Source organism: Phalacrocorax carbo, chromosome 7 (genome assembly GCF_963921805.1).
Source record: "Phalacrocorax carbo chromosome 7, bPhaCar2.1, whole genome shotgun sequence".
Lineage (NCBI taxonomy): Eukaryota > Metazoa > Chordata > Aves > Suliformes > Phalacrocoracidae > Phalacrocorax > Phalacrocorax carbo.
In genome coordinates this window covers 31,786,172-31,813,637 of record NC_087519.1, presented here as the reverse complement: position 1 = coordinate 31,813,637, position 27,466 = coordinate 31,786,172, and the positions used below count along the sequence as shown (strand labels likewise).

The following is a 27,466-nucleotide window of genomic DNA, read 5'->3' as shown; positions in this document are numbered from 1 at the left end:
GATAACAGAAATGAAAAGGGAGAGATGTTAACCCATTCCACAGGCCAGGAGCTCAGGTACAAAAGATGAAGAGATTTCACTGATAGATAATGATATATTGGAGTCAGAATCAAAAACTAATTTCATCTCCAGGACCTTAATCAAAAACCCTTTTTCCCTGATTTTCCCCTTTTTACCTGATTGTATTTTTTTTTTTATTGACATAACAGCCTGGGTGTTCTACAGTCTTCTAGTGGTGTCTTCTATAGGTGATGGCTTGTAGACGGATAGAAATATTTACAAACAATAATGATGATGTAGCACTGTGCAGAAATTTAAAGTAAATAATTGCCATTAAGTCTTATATTTTATGCTGCTTTGCCACTGGGTGTGTCCACTATCTTCTACAGCCTTTACCAGGGCTTAAGAAAGCAAATTGAAAATCCTTTACTCATTTTATCCAGTCTGCCTAATTACTGTGCAATTGAAGGAGTGTATATTTCAATTTTGCTTATATACATTTTTGACAGAACCATTAGAGTAGGGAAATGTATTACTTAGTTCCAAACGGGACATTGCTGAAGGATTACCTCTGACCTGAGATCCATCCATTCACATGTCTAGAACGACCACTTTGTTCTGACATGTTTTATTGGTCTTTTAAAATAGACATTCTAAAGCAAGGGGGAAAAGGTCATAGCCATGTATTCACTGAGAATTATTGACACGGACCTGGCACCAGAGGCAGTCAATCAGAAAGATCCATTTGAGTCTAGAGATGTAAAGATTATTTTTATCATAATTTCCCCAGAGTGGATTCAAGATGCTGCTGGAGGAGAGGATTTAACCCTGACAGACAGAGTTTGCCGAAGAAATCTGGGTAGCTCCAAGGTCATGGTCAATCCTACCTCATGATATATCAGGATATTTAGCTGGGAGTTTTAACTATCATGATGATCATATTTTCTGAATAAAAGTTATTAATATCACTGTGAATAGCTAAGTAGCAAAAAAAAGAGATACTTTAGCAGTAATATTCAGGTACACAGTGGTATTACTCTATTGTTAAGGGTTTCAAACTCCATTAATTAAAAGACAAATTAAGCATCAAAAATAAAGGAAATCATGAAAGAAGATTCTTTTTCAACATTATAAAAGTCACTTTGTGATCCATACAAAATATAAAACATACATAATTCAGATCCTATAGCAAACCCCATTGTAGCACTTGCTATAGGATCATCAGGGTCTAAGGTTCATGGTTCTTTACTGCTTTATTTTAGGACGTGTTTGTGTAACAGCAAAAGTGGGAAGCATATAATCTGCTTGGGTGTCTAAAGCCTCAACTAAACAATGTTAAACTTCATGTATAGTTAAAAATAACTAAATAAATTCATAAACAAGTCACAGGAATCTAGATCTGATTACATTTAAAAATTTATGTATTACCAAAGAAAATGGCAATATGTTTTCCTGTTGGGAAAACAAAAGAGAAAGGAGCATATAGGCCATTTTAAAGAAGAGAATAGATTTAAAAGACAGCATTGCAGAGCATGCATTTTAATATAATACGTAAAAGTCTGGTATTGCAATCACAGCATAGAGAAATAAGTACCCACTGCTTCAACAGAATGGAAGTAAAATTTGGTTTTGCTAGTCATATAAAGTAGTGGTTTTTATGTGTGTTAAATGCAGCAGCAATGACGCTGATGTAATTTATGTTTCTTTACAATAATTTGTTTCTTCAACAAGCTTGAACTAGGCCTAGGGCCTTCCTGATTATTTGCTCTTTTGTTCCATGCTTTTAAACTTGCCTTGAAAGTTAGAGGACCTGAACAGAATGATGTAGTATTTTGCTACTGCTACCGCAGCTTCCATTGCCTCTCTAGAAGTTTGCAAGCATTTCTCTAGAGGCTTATTCAGGTCAGGAGCTTTTAATAAATAAGCAGGGTGGCCATCAAGCAGAACAGAACAAACAGCCTGAGAAATGAGTATAAATATAAACATTACTTTCCATATATGCCGCAACTGCTAATGTGTTAATTAAACAGAAGAAAATATACTTAAATTATTTATTCTTAATAAATGAACCATCTGAATAATAAATAAATGTGTTCTGTAATCATTGGGAAGTTTTTTAAACAAAAGGCTCTTCTGTAGCAGGAAGAATCACATGGAAGGTGGGGAAAAAAACTGTATTTGTTTAACTAGCATTAAGAACCCAACCGAAGCCAAGTAGCTGTAACGTTGGAAATTAACACTGCTGACAGTTGATTGCATTGTCCCTTATAATTTGTGTATAATGTTGTAATTCCTATTTAAGAATGCAGATTGGAACTCTGGAAGTATATGTAACCCTACATTTTCTAATCGGTATAAGGGAAAATGTGCAACTAGTTCCTCAGCTCTGATTTTCAAAGCCTTAATGCTGAAACCCTCTGCTTTTAAACTCAGTGCTTTTGTTATGCTCTTAAATCGCAAGAGACATTGATCTTATTTTGGGGTCCATAAGAGGCACATGTTTTTAATTGTTATTTCAAAAGCAATATTTGTTTTATAGGTATTATGAACCTTGCTTGTTTTTTATAGTGGGAGACCACTAAACAAAATCATGTTACATGTTAAGTTAATCTCACTTAATCACATCAAAACAGCCCTTCGATGGACACCTGTATAAAAGACTTGTGTCTGGCAGAAAATGAAGATGCTAATTCGGTAGGAGATATGGCTCAGATCAGAGCTAACATACTATTACAGTCGTGCTCCTGGGTGTGCTTTGGAATGAATTATATAACAAGTTTTGACAGCACGTTCTCTCTAACAATCCTACAGTACTTTCTGCAAGAGTAGGGATCTTCTACCCAAATTCCTTCCCAGCTAATTAGATACCACCTATCTAACTTCTCCATAAAATCTTAGTTGGAGATTGTCCTTTTCCATGTTCACAGACACAATGATTTCATTTGCAACAGTGTGTTGAATCTCTAAAACTGAAAAGAAATAAAAAAGCAGCACTATTCAGGTAATCGACTGATGGCATCCACAATGGATTGCTTGACTCTGTATTAAACTTTTTATTGTTTTCCTTTTAATGAAAACAAGTTTCTCACTCTATTTTAATGTTTACCAATGAGACAACACCTGCTAGGTGTTTGCTTTTTCATTCTCAGTGGTGAGATGAATTACAGGGTAAAGTTATCCTTCTTTTGTGTTATCTGGTTGGATCTTTCATTTAAGACATTATTTTATGTAATTACATTAGAATTCAGAAGCAGCGATCATGTGGGTTTTTTCATAGCATTAATAAGAATGTCAGCAGAGTATAAGGAAATTAGCAAATCTGCAAATTTTTAGGGAATGTAGCACATGGTTTCAACCTTGACATTGGAAAAAGATGTAGTTAAAGTTACAAATTAACGCATGGAACAGTGAAAAAGTATTTTGCCTATAGCCAAGATGTAATTTCAACAAACTTAAACCAGGAACACAGTGAATAAATACTTTTTTAATTTTGTGAAGTCTGCCTTTGAATTAGTTTTTGATGCCTTTTTCCAAAGGTATCAAAACCACTAGGTGTAAGCCATAATTAAGTGTACTCTCAGATTCTAGCTACCTAGATACAGAGATTAATGCACCCAGCATAACCGCAGTTGAAGCTTCCCACTTCCATTCAGCATAAATTACTTCCTCTTCTAAAAGTGTAGGCAATTCAATCTTACATTACTTTTAAACTGTTGACTGTTGTTTTCAGGTGAGCTGCTATGTTTTACCTTCAGCTTCCCCTACATGCACACATTTTATTCTTTTGAGAAAGATTTCAATGGAAAAGTTAATGAATCATAAAAACGTAATTCCAAAATACCTAGGATTCTCCCCTATTGCTTTTGTAAGAGTGTTCTCAGTGTCATTCCTGTTATTAAAAAAGTAACAACCCTTCTTGTCTCTCCTATTCTGCATTAGTTATTGAGCTCCAGAAGCAGTAAACCAGTTTTTATTTGGCTACTAGTAAGACACTGGATGATCAAAGCTGCCACAGTGGGCCACAGGACCTAAATCAGCACACGAGATAGTGTAGTCTTACCCCATTATAAAGGTGATAGATCAGCATCTGCACTGTGGCTTGCATCAAACAGAAAATGAAAAGTTAATGTAGGGTGCCTCGCACAAGTGTATAACGCTCTCTTCAGATTATTAGATCATGAAATTGGTGCTGCTGTACAACCCGCTGAACTAAGGCCTTTCTTTGTGACCATTTTTTCTATGCTCAGAGAGGGAAAAACGTAGTCTTCTGGAACACTATGTCAGTTCTTCAGGGGATGAACTTCATGCTTGCTGAACTTGGATGGTAGCACTTTAGATAACTTCAGATATCCAGAGGAAATGAGAACATCAACATGTCATCAGAACTACAGTAGTCTTACTTCTTGGAAGCAAATGCCATCACCTGGAGGCATAGTAGGCAAATTCTTAACCCTTCAAAGCATTTATCTCTTCTTCCTAATATATCTTCTTTCTCATATTACCTGCCTACAAACCAGCTCATCAGCTAAGTTCCATTCCACAGAACATACATTCTGTAAACAGCATAGTAAAGTTAGAGATGTAAATTGGTACCCCATTGCTAGGTTTATAGCCCATATTAATTCATTATGTTCTCCTTCCAGCTTTGTATAGACTTTAAAGATGATGTAAATTCACGTAGGGACATGAATATGGCTATTTTAATGTGCAGAGGGGGAAGAACAATAAATATCCAAGGTGACCTTTGAAGCCCAACTAAAAATGCAATTTGACAAATTTTTAACAGTACCGAAGAGAAAGATTACAGTATTTCTATCCATCCTGACTGGCCTTTATGAGGCCACTGTAGTTCCCATCAGACTGCATAACAAAATTTCTATAGGATCTGTTTTTCACGCCCTTTGCCTTTTTTATAAGTTTTTCAGTTCTCGTGCTTTTTCCTGTGTTCTAGAACTTTTGAATGAATGTTTAGTTTATCTTATTCACCCTCAATATTTTCCATATTAACTTTTCCATTAACCAATACTTGCTGTTCCTACATTCTTCTAGTTTCTGTATATTTTCTTAATTCTTTCGGAAGTTCTAGAACAACGTGTCAGACACTAAATTAACGCAAGCGAGCCTAAAATATATGAGGTTTTCCCATTACATTTATAACAAACCTGACTGTTCTAAACTAACACTTAGATAGCTTCTATTTATTTACCAAAGGCTAAGCGCAGCCTCTCTTTACCAATTCACAATCTTCTAAATGAAAAAACACACCTTTCCAGGAAACAAATATTCTAATACAAAAATGCAGTCCAAGCTTGGAATCGCTACATAGCTATTAACGTCCTTGTAACTGTGACATTTCCCGTAGTTTACCAGCTTATTATACCTGACTGAATATCAGAAAACGATGACATGAATAAAGATTTTCCAGTTATAATCATATATGTTATAGTACAACACTATAACATTTCCTTCTCAAGATAAATTTGAACCAGTTACTTTCAATAGCTGTTCTTCATTTTTCTGATTGATGATAATTTTTTATAATTTCCCACCTTGTTCTCCATGCCTGATTTGTCTTGATTAATATAATAATATAATCTAATACTACTTCTATTTTGTCTTCTTCTAATGCAAGTTTCTTGATAGTAATAATTTCAGATTTAATTCTGTTTGATTTGAGCCGCCAAGAGCTCTTGCATTTTGGCTGATCATTTCACAAGACCTGATATTTGCAGGAGCTAATCATTTCAGTAGGAACACAGGTAAAGAGTGCCATCCAGAGACATACGGAGCTCTAGGCATACTGGAAATGAAGAACATGAGTGCTGTGAATCATAGCACTTGTGGGGCTTTTTCCCCCATCATGGGAAATAATATAATGCAATCTGCAGTTTCTCACTTCAAAGACCTACACAGATAATATGCCTGCATCACAAGAAATCAAAGTACCTAGATACTTTTTCCGGCAGTACCTCACATTGTGCAGTTGCACAGTTCATTATTTCTACTGTTCTAACTGTACTAGCTTCCTTTGCACTAACTGAACTCTTGCATGTAGAAGAGAAACTACAGTGATTTTCGTGGTTCTAAACACAGTGACCGTATTACACACAGATGAATGAAAACATGGATTGGAAACAAGTCAGAAAAGCTGTTACTGAAATACAATGTTTCCAAAGATGATAAATAATGGGAAAATTACATCAGAGAGATTCAATGCTGAAATGCATCCACATAGCTATCCACATGAATCTCTGAATTTCAACTTTAACAAAAGTCAGCTGAAACCAAGACAAATTAATTGCAGTCAAGCCTTTCTAAAAAATTAGTTTGAGAGGCCCTGAGTGACTTCAGAGAGGAATCACATATACAGGGCAGAGGTAGCAGATTCGTCATTCCCGGAGGTGAGATGAATTCTTAAAAATAGAACCCTATCCATTTGGTTTTCTGAACTAAAGGAAATAAAATTACCAAAGAGTCCAAATCCTAGAACAATTCCAAATGCACTGCTATCCCTTCAGCATAGATTTAGACAAAGCAATATTTTTCTTACTCACAGGAAGCTGTAAGACACCTGAGAACAAATAAGCTACTAATTTAGTCAGAGAAGAGATCTTCAAATCCACAGAGTTCATACTGTTGCTTGATAACTGAAACAGTAGCTTTAGCAATATTCCACTTACTTATGTCTTGGCTCTCCATAAAGGCTTAGAGTTTCCAGAAGGACTAACTCTTTAACTGTGAAAATGACAAATATTTTAATTATTCTTAATTTCTCAAAATTATAAGTTTTAGTATATAAATACAACTTAAGCAAGGAACCTTTTCTCACACATGAAGCGATTCAGGGCAAAACATCTCAAAAGAGGCAGAAAGGATTCCCCTACATGTATTCTACGAGTAAAATTTGAAGTGTACCCCAAAACTACCCTGCCTTGTTGACTCAGTGTTGACCAGATAAAGTGGTCATTACCAACAGATGACAGTACTTGGAGAAATAGTTCACTGAAACACAGTGCATCCTATCAGTCCCGTTCTCTATGCTCGTCAGTGCTAGAAAAAGATTATGACCTGCTGCTTGAATGAGGTTACATGACTTATGCCCTTTTCATCCACTCATTTTCTGGCAACACAATATAGGACTCTGGATTAAGTTTATTTATTTATTTCTATAGAATATCATTAGTGAAAGTGCTCTGGTTTGTAAAATTACATTTTGCTACACTTTCATGGAGAGTGTTGGTCTTCCGAGTAATTGAGAATTGACTATTTTGAGGATCGTAAACTTCAGTGAAGCTTGTGGTAGGCAATGATTTCAAAATGAACATATTAGCCCACTAAGTGACTCAAATGCTACAATAAATGTATTAGCAAAATTAAAAGGAAAAAAAGCAGAGCTTTTTCACGGAGAGCTACATTTTCTTACTGTCTCATTAAAGTCTTGCTGCAGAGACTGCAAATTTCCCAGTGAAATTTCTCATCACCAGTAAATGGTAGACAAATATTGTTTAGCAGTTGCTCAACAAATGATTGGCATTTGCATTTCATCTGTCACTGGCAATGACAAAGTGGCTTCTATGTTTTAGTAACTTAACAGTTTGAAAAGGCTGCAATTCAGTTGTGATAATATGAAAAACTGTTACTGTCATAGAAAAAAAATTGTTACTCTTTAAAGGCTCTTAGGTTTTGATATCTACCAATTCATAGATATGGCAAAAATGGGATCAAAATACCAAAACAATTAAGCAGTGTGAAATTGTTTCGGATGCCCATGGACCAATAAAGAATGGCCTTTACCTTGAGTAGATTAAAACTGCCTGTTAGTCACTAGGAACGGTTGCTTTTCCTAAAATGTTTTTTAGTAATCATGTCTAAGCAGAACCATCACCTCTACTAATTTACAGGAAAGCTAAGTGGAAAAGGAAGTTAATGAAGCTGAGCCATCAAAGCATCCCATTTACTTAAGTTCTTTGCAATGTAAGGAATTGTGACCTGACAGAGGAAGGAGGCTGCTTTCCATCCAGGTATGGAGACATTGCAGTGCTTGAGAAGTAATATGTGGTGGGGGTGGTAAGTATGGAGACAGATGTTGGCCACCCCGATTTCATTGGTTTCACCTGGACTCACTGGTACAAAACATGTCAGCCAAAACACCTCTCACAAGCTTATCATTTAGTTTAAGTAAATGACATCATATCACATTGTGCCAAGCAAATTGATTGATTGTTTAGAACATGCAAAACAAGCGTTCTGTTTTTTCAGCTGTTCCCACCTTTACTAAATCAATCAAAATAAGTGTGATTTTATTGTGTATTAAGCACATCAAAAGTTTGCTATCAGTCTTTTCCCTTTTTTTTTTTTTTTAAATCCGAAGTGCAGGATCAGCAGCAAACTAGATAATAAAATCATCAAAACAAAACAAAAGATTCTCTGATAAAAAAGAGCTAAGAATGAAAATGTGTATTTATGTTGCCGCTTTGGTTTGACTCTGGTGCACTTTTCAAGCAAACCGATTGTCCCAACCCACTATGCTTTGCTCACGCTGTGGAGCAACTGCAGAATACACGAGCTGGATCCCTGTCAAGTGACATTAAAGCAGTGGATGTGGTCCACTCAAGCTCTTAACTGTTGCTCAGTCCACAGGACCAGACAAGGGTAAAAGTGAAGACTGAAATTAAATTAATGAAATACATATAGTGTGGACAAAGGGTTCTCAGCATCATAGCTTCATTCATTAGACTGCATCCTATTACACAGCACTCCTCACTAGAGTATACAAAGCTTAAGTGGAATTTAATGTTATGTAGTTTATTTTACGTATTTCTCTACAAAACAAACACCAATCTGACAAAGATTTCATGCATTTTTCTTGCAATCAAACGTTTTAAAAATCCTGGAAGTGGACAATTAGGAAATCTAGGTATTTTTATTATAATAGTAATAATTAAACTAAACTCATTAGATTAAGTAAAAGTATAATTCTTGATACAGTTCATAGGCCCTTCTCCCCATTCTCCTTGCCTGATATATAATTTCTAGGGGTATCATACAGAAGGACCTACTTCTTGGTGGTAGAGTTTGCACTTCTATTTCTCTCCTTACATGCACGCTAAGTAATAGTTGTGCACGTTCATCACCATAGTTATACAGGGTGCTGTCAAGTATTGATCTGATTTAATTGGTTTTGAATCTTTGCTATGGCACAGCAATTTAGTAATCCCATGGTGATAAGCATTTCGGCATTCTACACAACTTAAATACTGTCCAAGTACCTGAACACTTTAAATGCGTATATTTGAAGTTCATATTCTGCAAACCTGTGAGTGATTAAAACTTAATTTCCAAATGTTTGCAGGAGTTAAAGTCAACTTGAACTAAATTTTCAGTCCAAATGAATAATGGTAAAAGTATTTTTACAGTGGTTATTCAGATTTGTCCCTTTTGCCTTAGTGAATGTCAGTAGGGTAGCATATAGGCAAGAACCCTGCTACTAATTTATTGTATATACTTTTATGTCCTATAAAAATATAAAAGAAATTTGCATGTATTTCAATGCATTTGCAGAAAAACTTAGTCTCTTGGGAAAAACAAAATAAACAAAAAAAAAAAACCTAGCTAGTTAATTATGAACAAAAGATATTCTTGGTAAAAAAACAGCAGAGGTTGCAGTAACCTGAGAAGTACCATGGCCTTTGTTTAAGGAATTATATACAAGTCATTGTCTTGTTTCTTTCTGCATCTTGTCATAAAAATTACTCTGACAGAGACCAGCTATCTCACCAAAAAACATTATAAAAACATAATTACTACTTCTGCATCATTAATCTAAAATAGCAATATGTTTCTGCATAAATGGAAGTGAGTTAGGAAGTTCTGTCAGTCCATGGTAGCTCAGATGTACAATAAAACTTTTAATTAACAGAACAGAGACCTATATAAGGTCTACATAGTTTTGTAATCTCCATGAAAAAAGCAAGATTCAGGGTCAGATTTTAATTCATGCCATGTTACCACTTCCCTGGAAACTTCTCAGAGCATAAGGTTCCTGCAGCGTTTTCCTGTGGTCGGTGCAGTTATCGGTACCCAATCAACTGCCTCTTCCTTTCTTACTCAGGCTTGTGAAATAGGAACCAGGGCAAGACCTTCCCTCCTCACTGCACTGTCTTGTTCTCATTGGGATGCTCAATTTTTCAGGAATGTGTTTGTGCCTAAATGCTTTCCAAGGAAGGTTAAATGCACCTTTCTTCCCCACTCTTTGATATTTTTCTTTCCTTTTTCTTTTTTTTTTCATATTTTCTTCTCCAGTGTCTCCATATTATGCAATGACAAAAAGTTATGTACAAAACTGGGTGTGATTTGTCTTGAACATGAGATAATTACTGACTTGTAAATACAGCATCCTGTCATAACATTTTATAGCTGTGCTTTTGCAGAGTAGCATACACCTTAAAAAGTCACGCCATGATAGCAAATGATGAGACAACTTTTGGCAAGGGAGAAAGGAATGAGAGAAAAAGTTAGGAGAACTGAAGCCAAGGAGATCAGAGGTGAAGATATTTTGCAGCTATTATTCATCTTTCCAGATCAAAGACAGCTTTACATGTGAAAGAACTACAAAATTTGACCCTGAAGAAAGTAACAGGGCTTTAAGTTTAGAAAATAAATGAGAAGATGTAGTGCTGAATGTTGCCAGAGTCTTCAAATAAAATTTTTTTTTCACTCTGTGGAAAAGTTGCTCTTCTGCTATTGCTGCTAAATTCTCTATGAACACCTCCACCTTATCGCTAGTAGATCTTTTGGTATGATAATCTAGGGTGCAAGTTATAAGGAAAACTACCAGAAGATGCTCAGATCTTGTGCAACCATCATTAGCAGATATGTTAATAGTTAGCAACAGTAACAGTTAGCAGCTAAACAAACTATAACAATAAGGGAACTTCTACAGAAAAGCTCATCTCAGAATTATTGGGAGATATTGCTAAGAAGCGATGCTGATTTCACTGAGGCCAGTTTCCAAATATTGCAGAATATACGATATTTCGACGCAGATGTGAAGAGGAAGTGCAATTAACTCGTTGGGCTATCACACAAGAAACAAAATGAGACTGGCTAGATTACACAAACAATAGTTACAGCTTTTTGGTTATAAATTATATTTTGCATAATTAGGCATTGATTATTTAAGGCTTCTGAGGAAAAACTGTTCACTTGAGTAAATATACCAACATTTTAGGTTTTAATTCCCATGGTGCCACACAACAACAGGAACAGCAGGGCAGAAAAATGAATGGTGTAATCCCTGCCCAACCTCCCCCTTAAAATCCTGGGTTTGCTCTCCAACTGCTAGCATAAAAACTATAATATTTCATCCTAGATTAGTAATTATTGTCCTGATAAAGTAACAGCTCTATTGTAACACAAATCTTTATTTTGTAGAAGTAATGTATTACAGCATTATGAGTAGTAATAAAAATATTGAAAAATTTAGAATTTACACAATCAACTACCACTGATTTCACTGAGTTTTGCCTTAAAACCTAATATCCAAAGGCTCAGAGCAAAATTTCCAGTGAGTTCAATAAGGCTAAGAAATCACATCTCTAATCAGGTTTGAGTTAAATCATATATATGAAATAAAGAAGAATTAAGTCCAAAACTTATTTTTCAAAATCACTTTTGGTGGGTTCTGTGGTTTTCTGTTTCATTGGGGTTTTGGGGTTGTTTGTTTTGGGGGGCTTGGGGCTTTTTTTGTTGTTCTGTTTTGTTTTTAAATGCAACTAATTCTGCATGTTAAGAACAAGGGTCAGAGTGCTCACTGGACAAAAGTGATGAATTGTCCTTTTTTAAGAGGCTTTGACAAGAATCATTTGTAACCAGTTACTTTGTGATACGGAGGCTCAGGCTAAGCAGCACCCATCAATCCAGGCACTGAGCGAGCAGTGGATCCCAGTGGTCTCATCTATGCTCCCAACTAAAATAGGTTCAGAAAATGAGCTCAGGCACTGGCCAGCCAGTCAGCCATTTCCTTGACTGTTTGCTCCTCAGCCCTGCTCTTTTCTGGCACATCCATCTTAAAAGGGGTTGGGTTGCCCCTCCCCGGTATTTCATCTGAATTGCTAGTTTCTCTGAGTTTAAAGAAGGCTTTACTAGCTTGCTAAGTGTTTATCGCTTTTACTGTAGCTAACAAATACCTTTGTTCTGTTTTCCTTTAGTTTGTTACTTGTAATACTTTTGTTCCTTGTACAACTGCTTGTGTTGTAAACCATATATTCCCTTAAAGATACCGCAAGTCAATGAATATGGATGTTTTACAAAGCTAATTACTATATATGTAACAAGTTAATTATTTCAAGGCACATCAAATTGGTAATTCACAGAGAAGTAAGTAAAAATTAGAAAACTAATATATGAAATACGTACGTAAATGCTATCCCATTACTGAGAGGCAAAAATGTGGGTATGTCAGCACACAGGTGACCAAAAAAAGGATTATGACATTGGGATGAATTTAAAAAAGATGGTTATATTTGAGTCAATTATTTCTTCTCATTTGAACAATCTTTATATTAAAATTGAAATACTGCCTACATTCTGAGTCATATCAGATAAGAAAGAAAGATCCAATCAAGAAAAAAATTAGTTTGAAGGAGAAGGAGGAAACAAATTGTCTTCACAAAAATCCAACAAAGAATCAGTGAACAGCCTGATCACACTATAGTCAAGGTACAAGGCAGACAGGCTGGAGAGATATTATGCATCAGCAGGGCCTACTCATACAATTTTAATGAGGAACCTGTTGCAGCTGTCTAAAGTAAAATGAGCTATGCATTCAAAGATAGAGAAATTTTACAAGTAAATCCTCATCAATTTCTTGCCCTTCCTGCTTTAGATTCTCTAAGGATGCAGGAGAATGTGAACCATATTGTCTATTGTTTATTAATTATACTAAGGCAGCTTCTACTGAAGGATTTCAAAGCATCTTGTCAAACACTTAATTAAGTCTCACAGTTAATCTGTCTTCAAAAAGGTGTTAGTACCTTTTTACAGAAGATTTTTCAATAGTAAAAGTTTTAAGTGCCCTAGCAAGATCACACAGCAAAATCATTATGAAACTGAAAAACTGTTCTCAAAAGGCAGAGAAGCAGGAGGATAGGAGAGCACCACCCACGTACTACTGTCCTTGCACCAGTGGCAGGACAGTTGCCTGAATGCACCTCAATTAGAAACTGTCCCACCTCCTCACAGTGACCATCTCTTTCCTGTGGGAAGAAAAATTATCTTACAGAAATGGTGTGTATTTCAGCCAAATGAGTAGGAATCCCCTGTATGATTCTCTGACTGACATAGCTCTCATAATCCTTTGATAGACAGAGAGGTGCGTGTCAAGTAAGGTAAGTGAAGAAGGAGATACCGCCTCTGTGGAATGTTCTAGCGATGCTGCTTCTAGCACAGTAGTGTTTCAGTACACGTGCCCATGCCACGAAAAGACATAGAAAAACTGCAGAGGGATTATGCAAAGCTAAAGGAATGCCTAGAGACCTGAAAAATATACCTTGCACAGACCAAGTAGGAAGTTCAATCCATTCATTTTTTTAAAACATGAACTAGTTGAGTACAGTTAAGTAAATTATGAGGCCATTTAATTCAGCAGACAAAAATCAGAAAAATCACCAAAAGATGACACTAGAAATAAGCTTTTTAAAAAACTAGAATTAATTAGTTATTGGGACAGATTACCAAGAAATCTGACAAATTTGTCAACAGCCAACACCTTTAATATGAGGTCAGCTACATGTCAGGGAAAAAAAAAAAAAAGGACAGCCTACTGGCAGGTGAGTGTAGCAGTCAGGTCAGCTTAATGGTCACCACGATTCTGTGTGATGTTAAAGTCAATGACACACTCTGAAGCACATGACTTCTGTGCAGATGCTTCCTTATCATGAAAATGTTAAGCTAATTCAGTTACTTGGCCAGACCTTCCTGCTTTTTCAAAAGTAGCATACCTCAAAAAAACCCCAACATTTAAAGGAAGACTTCAGGAGAAACTTCATTAGGAAAAACATGGAAATTCCTGGTTCCTGTATGATTTCGTCATTTGTTGCACAATTAGCCCTTTTGCCTTTTTTTTTTCTTAAGAAGTCATGGGTCATTTTATTAGTCACCCTTCTTAGCTTTCAGACTCATCTGAAGAGCATGAACTTCTCAGTCCTCACTGCAAACCATTATCTACCTAATCTGTGAATAGGAAAGCTTGGTAAATAAAAATTGAGGGACTGGAGTTTTCAGTCAAATCCATATGGTTTAGAGGAGTGGCACTGATGAAAACCATGGTCTATACCTGCTACTTTATAACCATCCTAGGTAGGGCAGTGGTACATAGATGGACAAAACGGATTATGAACACTCTCTTTTCTCTCTTTTTATTTTTATTTTTGTGGTCTTCCGGTTCAGCACTTTGTGGGATTTTGTTTGTTTTCTAAAAGGCGAGTTTTGCCAGTTTTTGTAAAAATAGCAGTTTCAGACTTGTAAACAGTCCAAGCAAAATAACTTCTTTTGTGCGCGTCCTCAGTGGTAGCAAAAGTCACTTTTGCTGCCACCAGAGAGGGGATGCAACTGCTGCTTCTAAAAGCAGCCATGCCTCCCCCTTCCCCGGGCAAGTGTTACCATTATACACTCTGCTTTCCTGGAGAATAGCAAGTGTAGCCCAGCTATGCCCATGCTGCTGCTCAGGCAGGAATCAGAGTTCAGCTTTGTGCTTTTCACAAAGGGAAAAAACAATACGGGGCAGTGCTTTGTTCTCATCCAGCTGGGTCCTCTCTCCTCCTGCACAGGCAAAGATGGTAGCTTTTAGGTTGCTGTTTTACTTCCCCCGCCCCAGTAGCTCACTTACTTTAACTGTGCCAGATTTCCTGCTGTGGCCACAGTATCTCTTTCCATTAAAATCAGTAGGAGCTGCTATTGATATCAACAGAAGCAACAGGAACAAAAAAAAAAAAATAATATTGCTATTTACCCCATTTTCAGCAAGTGTTTTGAAGGCTGCATTTTGAAGAGTTGCATTTTGCAATCCTCACATGCCCATGGAAAGTGAAAACTACAGTCCTCCTCAGAAAAATAATTGTGCTAGGTACCCAGAGAGGTGTGTGGTGGAAATTAAAAGAATGGGATAAAGAAGAAAACCAGAGGTAAAATGTAGGTAAACATGGGACATACTACATTTTTTTATGCCACAATTTATCTGCATGAACATGTAAAAACAATATGAGGTTTACCTAACAAAAAGGCTAGTTTAAAGTTTGTGCTATTTGAGGCTCTCCAAATCTGCTATTCTAAAAGAGCTGAAGCGCTGATAAATTAAAGAGTCACTTTATTTAGGGCTTTGACAAAAAGCTATATACAGATTTCAATTTCACATTATCTTGTTCACGTGGCAATATCAGACTTTTATGCTGCAGGGATGTCATGAACACACATTAATAATTCCCTCATTTTTATTCTCTCTGCTTTAATTTTGGTTAATATGATAATCCAGAAGTCAATTTTCTTTGAAATAAAATATAGGTGTTACAAGCCTAAGATGATTGCAAAGGAATATCCTAACTCAAGCTACATGAAATCATTTGAATGCTTTCTTTCCATTTCCCATTTCCAAACTAATCTATTTAGAAATTGTCTTGAGAAGAAGGAATAACTGGAGTTCTTCCAATTTATTAGTATTCCTGTCAAATACAAAATATACAGATGATACTGGCCAGGAACTTAAGTGTGGAAGACTTTGCAGGTTCTAACTGTAATGAAAGTATTCACCTTGAGCCCTTGCGAACTTTGTCTTATGGCACAAAATCACTTTGCTTCAAAGCCAGGAATTTTGTAGTTTTTCTTTCTTCAAGAAATGGCAAGAAACTCTCTTCAATATGTGGCAGCAGCAACAAAGGAAATGATTGTTGGTATCAAATACCAGGGTGCAGTACCATCAGGACTTTACAGGGATTCCCTCAGAAATGTAGAGATGAGAGATGAGAGGATTTTTGGTAATGCAGAAGCACATGGTCAGAAGCATGAGTGACCTGGGAGCTCATCATGATATAATTATAATGCAGGTACTGAGACCAGGGTTAAAAACGGAAGTAGGTGACTAAAGATGGATGGAGAGCTCTAAAGACCTCTACAAATTTCACCCTAAACTATTCTCAGTACTTACCTTCAAATTCATTCTCCAGTGAAAGAAGCTCTTGTCTATAGTCCAGCTTCTATTTGGGAGGAAAGAACTCAGCCTCTGAACTTCCACCTGATGTTTCTCAGAGTCTTAGTTCATGGTTTTCTAACGAAAACCTCTTCTCAACCTATCTTTTACTGTGAGAAGCACCAGAAGAGATCCCTGCAAGGTCTACTGAAGGAGGAGGCAGAAGGTATACACAGTCAGTTCCTGTACTCTGTACTCGCTGTATTTCTTTTGGGCTTACCTGGATGAAACACAGCAGGAAGACAGAAAGCTTTATGTGGCCACTTAAGAACAAAATAATTAAAAAATACAATTATGTTACCTGAGAAAAATGAAATTGTTATTGCCAGGATACATAATACAGTCTGACAGCTTTCATTCACAGTGTTTTTATATTTATAAAATTTCCATTGCCTGTTGGCTCTTGGGCTGTGTGACTGCCTGAGAAGACTTTTTGTTCCAAGTGATATAGGAATCCCATCTTGGAATTCCTCCAAGATCAGGAAGTTTTGGTCAAATGATCAGGGGTGGGGAAGAATAACAAAGGAGATCATTCTACTAAGGCAACCAAATTAAAATTAAATAAATGCATTTAAGTCTAGACTTAAACAGAAGACTTGAATTCCTTGTATTCCTAGGCCTTATTTTTTTACTTAAAGGGACATTTGTCTTAAAGAAATGGCAGGGGTCAGGAAGGGGGGGGGGGGGGGGGGAATATTTTAAGAATATTACAGCAAAATACCACAGCAGTGTTCTGCAGCAGGAGCAATGACTATCACATCAGTCTTTGCAACAGCGCAGAGACTTTCTACTTTGCTTTTTATATTACATCCTCAGGCAATGTTTTCTGCAACTGACACAGGAAGACCTAAATATTTTTCCTTGGGTGACAAAGATGAGAATTTAGTTTCTCACTCTCTTCCTCAGCTCTTCCAAACAACTAAATAGCACTTTAGTTAATATGGTCAACTCAGGAGCATCTTTGATCTTCCATTACATTTGAAGACTGCAAAAGAAAGAACATAATCTGCCTACACATTCTGTGGGCACCAAGCATATGTTGGATGCTAGGAAGAGGTAATAACTCTCTAGTAGTAGTACTTTATGGCTTCTTTTTCATTAGGACAGAGTGTACTATTCCACTACTTTTAGGCAGAGCCAAACCTTATATCTACCTTTAGAAATTACGAGCAAGTTCACAAAGCCAGGCATAAACTAAATTCATGATAGGAAAAGAGGGATTTACTAAGCACTGGAAGAGAAAAATGCCATTTGTACCTAAATGGATTTATCGGCCCAGGCCATAGCATACCTGATATTTACACAAGCACAGAGCAAAAGTTCTTAAGAAGAACCTCTGAAAAAAATAGTTCCTACCCTCAGGGGGAGCGCCCAGGATGTGATCCCTACCTGTTTTCCTGTGAACTCAGAAGACAAATCCAGAGTTCCCATCCCACGCTTTTGCACCTTGGCTTACCATACGGATGAGCACATCCTCACATAGCAGCCTCTGTGTTAAACCCCTACCCAGGCGCATCAACAGCAGCCTGCCTCCATGGAGCAAAATTTATCCTGGACCTCAAGAAGCAAGTGCCACATTCTAGACACCAGTTAGTTGAAGACATCACTGCAGTCTATTAGGGAGAATTACATGAATGTCACAACTGTTTCTATGAATAGTTCTAGGTTTAATATTTAGATTTATACAGCACTTTGTCATGACTGCTTTGGATATCTGGTTCATTTAAAAGCTTTCTCTTCTCCCAGGACACTTCACATCTACAGTCCTAACAACAAACAGAGATCTCTTATGCCACATCACAGTGGAAGCCCACTCCACCCCATGACTAGGCTGATCTAGAGGTACGTTCTGATTATGTAGGCAAAACTCCCTGAAATCAACAGGAAGTTTTGCTTACAGAAAGGGCCACATCTTGAGACTTACAGCAGATGTAGCCTTCTCTTTTCCCAATGTTGGGCTGTTGACTGACAATGCAGGAATCCTCATCTTCCCCAACAACATCCTACAGTCTCAAAGATTTACTTTCCTGAATTCCCCTTTTTAATTTTTATTCTCCATTCTAACCTCATTGACCCCCACTAAAACTCCAGTAAAGATGAGGGGCAACGGGCACAAGTTGGAACACAGGAAGTTCCACCTCAATATGAGAAAAGACTACTTTCCTGTGAGGGTGACAGAGCAGTGGCACAGGCTGCCCAAGGAGGTTGTGGAGCCTCCTTCCCTGAAAACATTTAAAACTTGCCTGGACATGTTCCTGTGCCCCCTGCTCTGGGTGTCCCTGCTCAAGCAGGGGGGTTGGACGAGATGATCTCCAGAGATCCCTTCCAACCCCTACCATGCTGTGATTCTGTAGGTGTTGTTTGAAATCATTATTTGTATTCAAGCATCTCAAGTCTCTCCGTATTTTGCTTTGTGCTATGAGACCACTACTGAAGTGTTGGATATACTGAAAAATAAAAATTAATAATCAGAGGGATTCTTCCCTTTTCACAGAAACTAATGCTAACCTGTCTTGGAAGATCTGGAAAAGGTAACCTGCTTTCAAAATACAGGAAAGGAAAAATACTTGAAAGAGATTAAAATCTTTTTTGATATCAGAGACAAAAATGACTAATATGCATTTTGGTTTTCAGCTGAGATACAAAATTGATGCATAGTGCCTTATGAACCAAGGTATTCACACAAACTGTTAAAAAGTCAGCTGAGCACCAGAATCCATTACTGTGAGCGTGCAGACTAGAGGAAGCAGGAATCTAACCAGTCTGTCAAAATAATTTCAAGTTTAATTTTTTCATGGTTTATAATAAGCATAGCCGTTTCAATCAGTGTGATAAATCTTCACATGTGCAAATCTGATTCCAAAGAGTAAAACCCAAGAGGCTGCAAATACTAAGCTTCAGAAAAAGTGTTTGCATATAAATAAATCTTCCTTTCTTAATATAAGTAGTGATTCCCATAGTTAAGAATATTGAACAGCTTTGATTAAAAAACACCATTTTGATTTCTTTATAAGTCCAAAAGCACTGGCATTCTGGGTTGAAGTTTTGCTGGAATTTTACTTCATTGAAAGCTCCAACAAAAACTGTTCAGCTTTTTACCAAAATGAGATTTGGACAAAATATGTTGTTTTCTGCACTTAAAAATTTTCTCATAGCTGTATTTTTAAGAGTCTCTAGAACATCTGTTTTAAAGCACCTGAAAAGGGTGCAGAGATTAAGTTCTGTGTACTTTGAGTATGCTTTATCGCAGCATTTCAAGGTCCAGCGAAGATTTTGCCCAGTCTTTCCAGCATAAGGACAGCTGTGGTCAGTATATAGAACATGAGAGCAGGGACCCATCACTCCTGTGCTCCCCAATCTGGCCCTTCCACTGGTATAGGCATTTAAAATAAATATAAAAATGTATTGCAAGGAAAGATGTAAGAGGCAAAGCGCTTAGTTCAAAGCCCCCCTCTATGTCAGTGGTAAAGGAATACTTCGGTTTGCTTTATGGGCAACAAATAACACAAAAACGTAGAAAATACTGTAGGACTGACAAGACACTGCAAACCTCTACCAGACAGCACACAAAGCTAATGAAACACATGGGCTTATTGCCTCCAGAGCTCCTCTACTTTACAGTGTTCCCCTACACCTGAGTATTCTTGGTTGAAAAAGGAAAAGGATGAAATCATAAATCATAGCTAGAAATATAATGAGTTTGGCACATCCTACGTATTAATTCATGCAAAGCTTTTACAGAAGTACTTAAATACCTAAAGAAATGAGTGAGCAGCATCTGCAAATTAATATTTCTTTTGCTGCAGAACATAAATTGCTGCTTTCCAAAGGCAATGAGTCAGGAAGGGGAATGATGCATGAAGAACATGAAGCATTCAGTCTCCTACCACCTCAGATGAAAAGGCCTCTCTGACTGCAGGTCACCATTACCCACAATAGTAACCAGAAAGCAAAACCAAAGGTAACATTTGATGATCCTGATCCTATCTCCCCGCAAAGGAGGTTTTTTGCTACCAACTCCGAAGGGTACAGAATTTTACCTTCCCTTGCCTGCTCTTCATTCACATTCCACCACCTTAGGTGTTCTTGAAATAGCATTTAAGGCAAGTCTCCTATGATCTTGAAAGGTAAATATACTTCCCTGCGTACTACAGCAGATTAAGTACCATCACATTTTACTAGAGTTAACAGAAAAAGTGCAGGCCTGCATACCTTGTTGAAAATGTGTTTTACATTGCAATATAATATTCAGTGATGTTATGTTACCAAACACCGGGCAACCTGACAGATACATCTGTTAAAAGTATAATTATACTAGATAACTTGTATTGGTGTCCCTCTCAGTTAAACAAAACAATGGATTTTCATTCAGAGGGGCACCTTGGAAGATTAATGGTAATAATGAAGCATGAAATATTTCCTTCCTAGTGTGGTTAATCTGAAACAGAGGAAACAATCATTTCACCCAGGAGGGATAATTCTTTGAGCAAAATTTTCGGTGAAATAATGTATTGCCATATCTCATCCCACATATGTCAAACAAAGAAACCAGCAGTGTTGTGCTTAATGCAATAAAAGCCAACAAGCACAAGAAAAGGAAATGGAATCAGCACAGCATAAAAACAGATACAGAATAGTATCAGCAGGAGGGAGTGGAGAAAGTGGGGAAAATAGTGGCAGGAAGCAACAGTATAAACAGCAAAGGAGGAAAGAGACCAAAAATTAATCAATAGAGAGAGAAGATAGAAGGAATTGTTCAAATAAAGATAATGGGGGGGAAGGAAAAAAATTACCTCAAGACATTTAGGTTAGCCATGTAAAACATTTGTCATAATAAAGTGGACACCGAGGCAGGTATTTTTACCAGGTGAGGTACTGCAGTACTGCCACCCTGCATTGGTGCAGCTGGGCAGAAGAGCTGTAAAACCTGCAAAATGAACAGCATCAGGCAGACACTGTGCTTTGAAAATTGGCTCCTCTCACGCCTTTGTGCAGATGGCAGTTTGGCAACGCTGCCAAAGCACTGCTGTCCTCAAGTCCTCCTCAGCTGATGCGATGGCTTCCTGATGGCACAGCAGTTTAACATGGACTACCTCTGAGACTGGACAAGATACAGTTATCTTCAGAATTGGGTGGCCATAAGCATTTCTTTGACAATCTATACCTTGAATAGGTTCTATCAACTAACACACAGACAAGTACATCTGGATGTGTGTATATACAAGAAAAACAACACTTTAAAAACATATTTCTTTTTCTTTCAGTAAAGCCTTTACAATTAAACACTGGTGTCCATAGGAAAAAATCCCTTGATATCAACTTATTGGAATCATCCCCTCGGAGTCTTACTAATAAACCCATGCTCCATCTTCAAAGAACATTCACAAGCCTTTCATTTTTGGCAGATAAGCCATCTGATCAATATTTTCAACATTAATCAAGGCCAAGAACAATTTAATTTCTACCCTTTCCCTAAATTGAGTTGGCATCTAAGCAAGTGCATGACTTGGTTACTTTGCTCGTGGTAAGTAGATTCAGCTGGATAAGATAAGAGCTTTCTGTGGTAACTAATTCTATTCAACTGAGAATACTTCATATTTATCTGATATAAACATCAGTACAGCAGGAAATGCTAAATTTTCTCTAGAAAAATGCTCATTAAACTATATTTCTAGATTCAGTTTTTGAAACATAAGTGTCTTTTTGTTACTGGAACTGATGGCTGCTGTTGTCCTGTTGATTTTTTATTCTGCAAGATGTTTTATGTTCACAATATATTCAGTGTGAAGCACTAATTAGAATCAGAAAACTGCTCTATTCTCATTGTCTTTTTGCTGTCCATATTCATTGCAGAAAACATCTTTCTCATCTCTCTTAGTGCTGGCAGTTTCCTTTAAAAAGTGTACCTTCTCCCTTGTCAACTGGGAAGCTGGGTGAGCATCAGGACTGTCACGTCACACTGTTCAGCTCTACCGAGAGAAAGTTACTTCCCGCAGCACAGAGAAGAGTAGCTGTCTGTCCTGAGCTACAAATGGAACATTCCCTAGAGCTTTGCCTACAGCCTATCCTTCTGTGATATTTTGTTCGTTGAAATCACACAATACTCGTGATAGATGCTATGCAGCTTGAAGGTAAAGCAAAGCCCAAGATCTGAGGGAGCAGCATAGCTGCAGTGACCAGCACTTCCTTGGCAGTAGGTTTCAGGTTTTTCTAACTGGACAGCTTCTGTAGCAAGAAATAAATCAATTTACCAACTAGGTTGGTCTTTAGCCTTGGCTAGATGTGGCTGTGGCCATACGAACATCTACAGTAGGATGGTCTCGCTAGCATACTTCTTATTTTTGTGTCATGCAGAAGTCAATATTTTGGTGCTGCCGGAAAAAGAATAAGGAATAAAGTGTAGACAATATCACAGCGACTATAAAAATGCACTACCATACTTCACTTCTACTGAAAGAAAATGAGGCTTGACTACAGCAAGCTACGTAGCAACCCCATAGACTTGCCTTGGACTTCGAGAAGGCCATTTTGGCTTTGTCCCTCTGCAGCAGGCACTTTAAAACAACACACAATCTGGTTGTTTTTTTTACCTTTCATTCTTTCCTGTGATATTTCAACATAAAACACAAAAAAGAAAAAGTTCCCTTTCACAAACACCTCCAGAGCTAACACAAGCTTACTGAATGCTGTCTGCTGTGCAAACACAAATTTAAAACAATTTTATAGGGCCTGTTATTTACCCAGCTATAGCAGCTTCTTTGTTAGAGGACAGCGCTATAATTATCTGCTTTTACCATTAATACTTTGAGTCAGTGGCTAATGTAGAGGTGACAAATCACTAAAATGCCTGACAGTTTATGGCTTTTAGCACTAAGGAACATCTTTTTTACTTCATAGCCCTTGTGCTTATCATATTTTCTTTAGATGTCTTCTGTTTTCTTACATACACATGCACATTCATCATTAAACATATCTGGTCATAATTTATTCACATACAACCAATTACCAAACCTCTGTTGTTTAGAGTTACTGCGTATTAACTGAAGTTTGGAAAGTGGTGGAACAAGAGGAAAAGTTCCAATTAAGAAAGTATCAGAGTAATGTCTTCAGTTCATTATGCCTATTCTGAAGCATCAACCAGCAAGTAAAGAAAAAATACACATCTGCTTAATTTTGCTGGCCATTGGAAGGACAGGGTGAATTGCCAGTACCCTCAACAAAACTCCAAAGAACAGAATCAGAAATTTTTCAGGCCAAAAACAGGAAAATGTTCTACTTTCTCTATAAACTCAAGTACCCATGTTTCCCTTGCATCGTGTCACAGAAGCAGAGGCACATACAACAAAAATCTCTCACTGAAACCAATGCTAACTGTGCACACAGGAGTGCTGCAAGACCACAGGCCCCTGTCCTCGGAGGTGCTGAGCTGTAAATGTCATAATCAGAATAAAGAATATATAGTCAGCATTAGACTACCCTTCTTCATCAGGAAGTACAGCCAGCTTGTGATACATGGAGCATATCACTACATTGTATAAATTTCACCCTATGTACAATCACAATTTGCCACACATGTCTAGTTTATTTTTCTCACTCTCCTGCTCCCATGCTCACAAAAACACATTCACAGCTTGAAATGATATGTAACCCCTCGTGTTGTAAGAAGGCGGTCACTTTTGGAAGCAATGAGCAGCAACTGTTAAAACAAAACAAACTCCAAATCCAGCATGAAGTAACGAAGCAAAAAAAAGAATTAAGCAGAAATGACCTTATCCATAAGTACAGCCATAAGGCTAGTTAGGATTCCTTCCGAGTAAAAAATAGAGAAGAACAACTGGCAAATGTCAGCCTCATTATCCTGAACTCCTTTTAGTAGCGAAAAAAAATTAGCCCTTAGATCTTTTTTCAACAGACTAAACCAGTCTCTGTCTTAGAAGCTTTTCCATTTGTTTTTAATAACTATCAAGTTATGAGAACACCTTTTCCCTTTAGTATTAAAGGCACATGTTTCAGCCTTAATGGCTGTATGCACACTATATTTATCTCTCCACAAACACTTGATGTTTAAATAGTTTGGGCATAATGTTGTGAAATATAGTGAGAAAAAAAAGGCGGGCAAAGCTGAGCAAAAAGAACATTTTGTTCCAAGGTAATTGTTTCTCAGTGATATATGCTGTTTTTCATATTATCCTTTAGAAATACTGGAAAATTGAACATTCCAGCTATATAAAAGAAATCCTGAAACATTTTCTTATAATATTAGTGCCACTGTTTAAAGCCAAGATAATGTTTTTCAATCCTGAGTGTTTAGTAAATGCTATAGATAGAGAATACAGTTGTCCTTAACCTGATAAATGTCAGTGGGAGTTTTCCAAATAACTTGGTAAGAAGTCAGGTCCTAACCTGTTGCAAATTATTGAAGCTTCAGTAAAGTTAACAGAACTATGCCATTTCATGCCATCTAGGGCTCTGGCATGATGTAATTTAATCAAGACACTAATTGACTCAATCTTTCTAGCTGACGGTTTAGCACTAATGCATGTTTTTACAAGTCCCTTAACTAAAATACATGGCAGTTTCTCATCTTGGCTTTTTTGTCTCTGGCATAATTTTGGTCATTTATTCTTTGACATTCTCCGGTAACACAGCTCTCAAGTGGACACCTATCTCTTCTCAAAGACCAGGGCTTTAAGTCTGCAGTCATTGTGACAATCCTTCCCAGATATGAATCAACAGTTAATGCTTCCTGGCATAGTGCTGGAACACAGCCTATTTTCCCTATTCATGTCATCATAATTTACCATTTATGGGAAGACAGATCGTTCATTTATCCCCATGATCCATAGGTAATGCTCAGAGAAAAAGACCAGTTCTTGGGTTTTTTGTTTGTTTGGGTTTTTTACTTATGTCCCTGTCCTGTAAAAGCCACCTCTGACTGTGATCTCAGGTCAGGATTAGTTGTCTGAATCCTTCTGCACCCTCATTTGTCCAGCTTCCTGAACTGAAACAAAACGCCATGGGTCTTAGTCACGTTTACCCGCCTAGGGGTTTGCATCACTGAGCCAGGAGTACAAAGACATTTGACCCTTACAGATCCTGTTCTTTGTTCCATAGTGTCTGTAAATATAAATATGAAACTGTCTTCCAAATTTCTATGCACTCAAGATCTCACATCCAGCGTTTCTCCCTGGAGTCACACAGGGACGTATCAACTTTATGTGTCTCGGGAGCTTTGGTTCAAGTACATTTAGGCTTACCCAGCTGTAAAGGCCCTGCTCCAGCTGGCTTCGCCAGCCTCCACTGGGCAGTCTGGCTTGAGAAACTCAACTCCATATGGACAGGGAAAATAAGATTGGAACTAATGTACATATTTCTGACAGCTGACCAGGGAGTAACAGCAAGAAGAAGGCATTCTGCCTCAAGCCTCATTGAGAAAAGATCCCTTGGAGTCAATTCCAGGCAGCCAAGGCCATCTCACATTGCCCATGACTCTCCAGAGAGTAGCATGAACAGTAAGCATCACATGATAATTTTACCATGTGAAGGACACAAGGATTCCACTCAGCCACAAGTTTAAGATCAAAATATGAAGGCTAAACAGAACACCCCATAAGATACTAAAACGTCAAATTTCATATTTGAAAAAATGAGAATGATGATACTTACTTGCTCTAGAGGGATGTTATGAAGCACAGTTTATTCTTAGTGAAGTTTTATGTGACTCTCTGATGTGTCCTATCAATGCCAAGTACTATTACCTCTAAAGTAAACAATCCCCCAATGTCTCTTGCCAAAGTATGATTTATAGAACATGCCACAGAGCAAAACAAGGGAACAACTCTGATAAATGCAAAGAACAATAGCCTGTAAAACAAAGGGTGCTGCTGACATGGAGGTAACAGCCTGTAGAAATGGCTTCTACAGAAGCAAAAAGCTGGACTGTATCACTTAACAGCTGTCCTACCTTTCTAAGGACGCTAATAAATCTTCCAGCATTTCTCCTATTATGTACAATGATCATCTACCCTATACCTTGAATGCTTGCTGGAAGTGAGTGCTTTACACAAGATACTTTTCACCTGCTTGCAGATATACTGATTACATTATATCTCCTCTCAGGACAGCATCAAAGAAAGTCACAGTTGAAATCCCAGAGAATTTCTTGAAGTTCCTCTTCTTGCAGCTTTACTTCAAGGCAGCAATAGATCACTCAGGTTATCTCTCTGAAGTTTCTTTTAAAATATTACTAGAAGCATATAGGGCAACATTTTCTATCTTTTCCTATGCATCCAGGAAATTCAAACGTGAAGTCAGTTGAGAAATACAGCTATCATCCTAAAACACTCTATTCCTTAAATATGATGCTCAAATTCCTACTTCAGGTTACTTATAGCTGATACTCCACCAGAAAACAGAGAGATTCACAATATATCAAGTATACTTTATGATATGAGATAAAAGAAAGATTCACACTAACGATACAGCATTTATAACAACAACTACTAAAAACGAAAAAATCCACAGCAGCCTATCTCATGATGAGACAGTCAGTAATAACCCAACTTCATCATTAGGCAGAGGCACTATTAACTTGTGACCCAGTAAGCTAGCAGCTGTGAAACAATGTTTTCATTTCAGAAAAACCAAAACCCACCACAAAAAGTAAGACTGAACATGCTGCTTATAAAATGTTTACACCCAGTTTACAGTTTTGCATAATAATGCTGCTTAAAGTACATTTCTCCTGAATGGGTTTAAGATGCTAAATGCAAAACAAAAATTAGAGGACTTGAAAATAGAGAGCAGATAATTGCTACCAAGAAAAGGATAGTATCAGCATGTTGCACATACCCAATGAAATCCATATGGCCATGGCTATTTTCAGCTCTCTCCATAAATTCCATTTTGTGCTTTCTTCTGAGTATATACATTCATGTTTTCAATTAGATTTCCTGCAACTGTTTTTGTTTTGTGGCACTAAACTGGGCCACATTAAACTCAGAAGTAAAGTTAATCAGTAGTTTGGCAGCTGAGAGCGTTGCTGCAATCTAAATAAGGGAAAGTACACAAATACCCTGGAAAGGTCATAAAGGAGCGAGTGCGAGATTACATCTGGGGACAGAGGGTGAGGGAGAAACATAACATCAGTACTTTGTGAGATGAAACAAAACAGAATGGTATCCTCCAAAATTTCCTCATGCAAAGTTTTCTAGATTTCAAGAGGAA

General features: G+C 37.3%; 1 protein-coding gene across 2 annotated transcripts in view; it reads right to left on the bottom strand.

Annotated features, from left to right (window-relative positions):
• CLSTN2 (calsyntenin 2) overlaps nt 1-27,251 on the bottom strand; it is a 449,932-nt gene extending 422,681 nt beyond the window's left edge. The window contains exon 1 of one of the 2 annotated variants that reach the window (XM_064457344.1): nt 27,092-27,251. In XM_064457344.1, coding sequence (XP_064313414.1) covers nt 27,092-27,113 — 22 coding nt within the window. In that variant the 5' untranslated portion in view covers nt 27,114-27,251. The remainder of the gene's footprint in view (nt 1-27,091) is intronic. The other variant, XM_064457346.1, reaches the window with a different exon arrangement.
• Nucleotides 27,252-27,466: the final 215 nt, after the last annotated feature.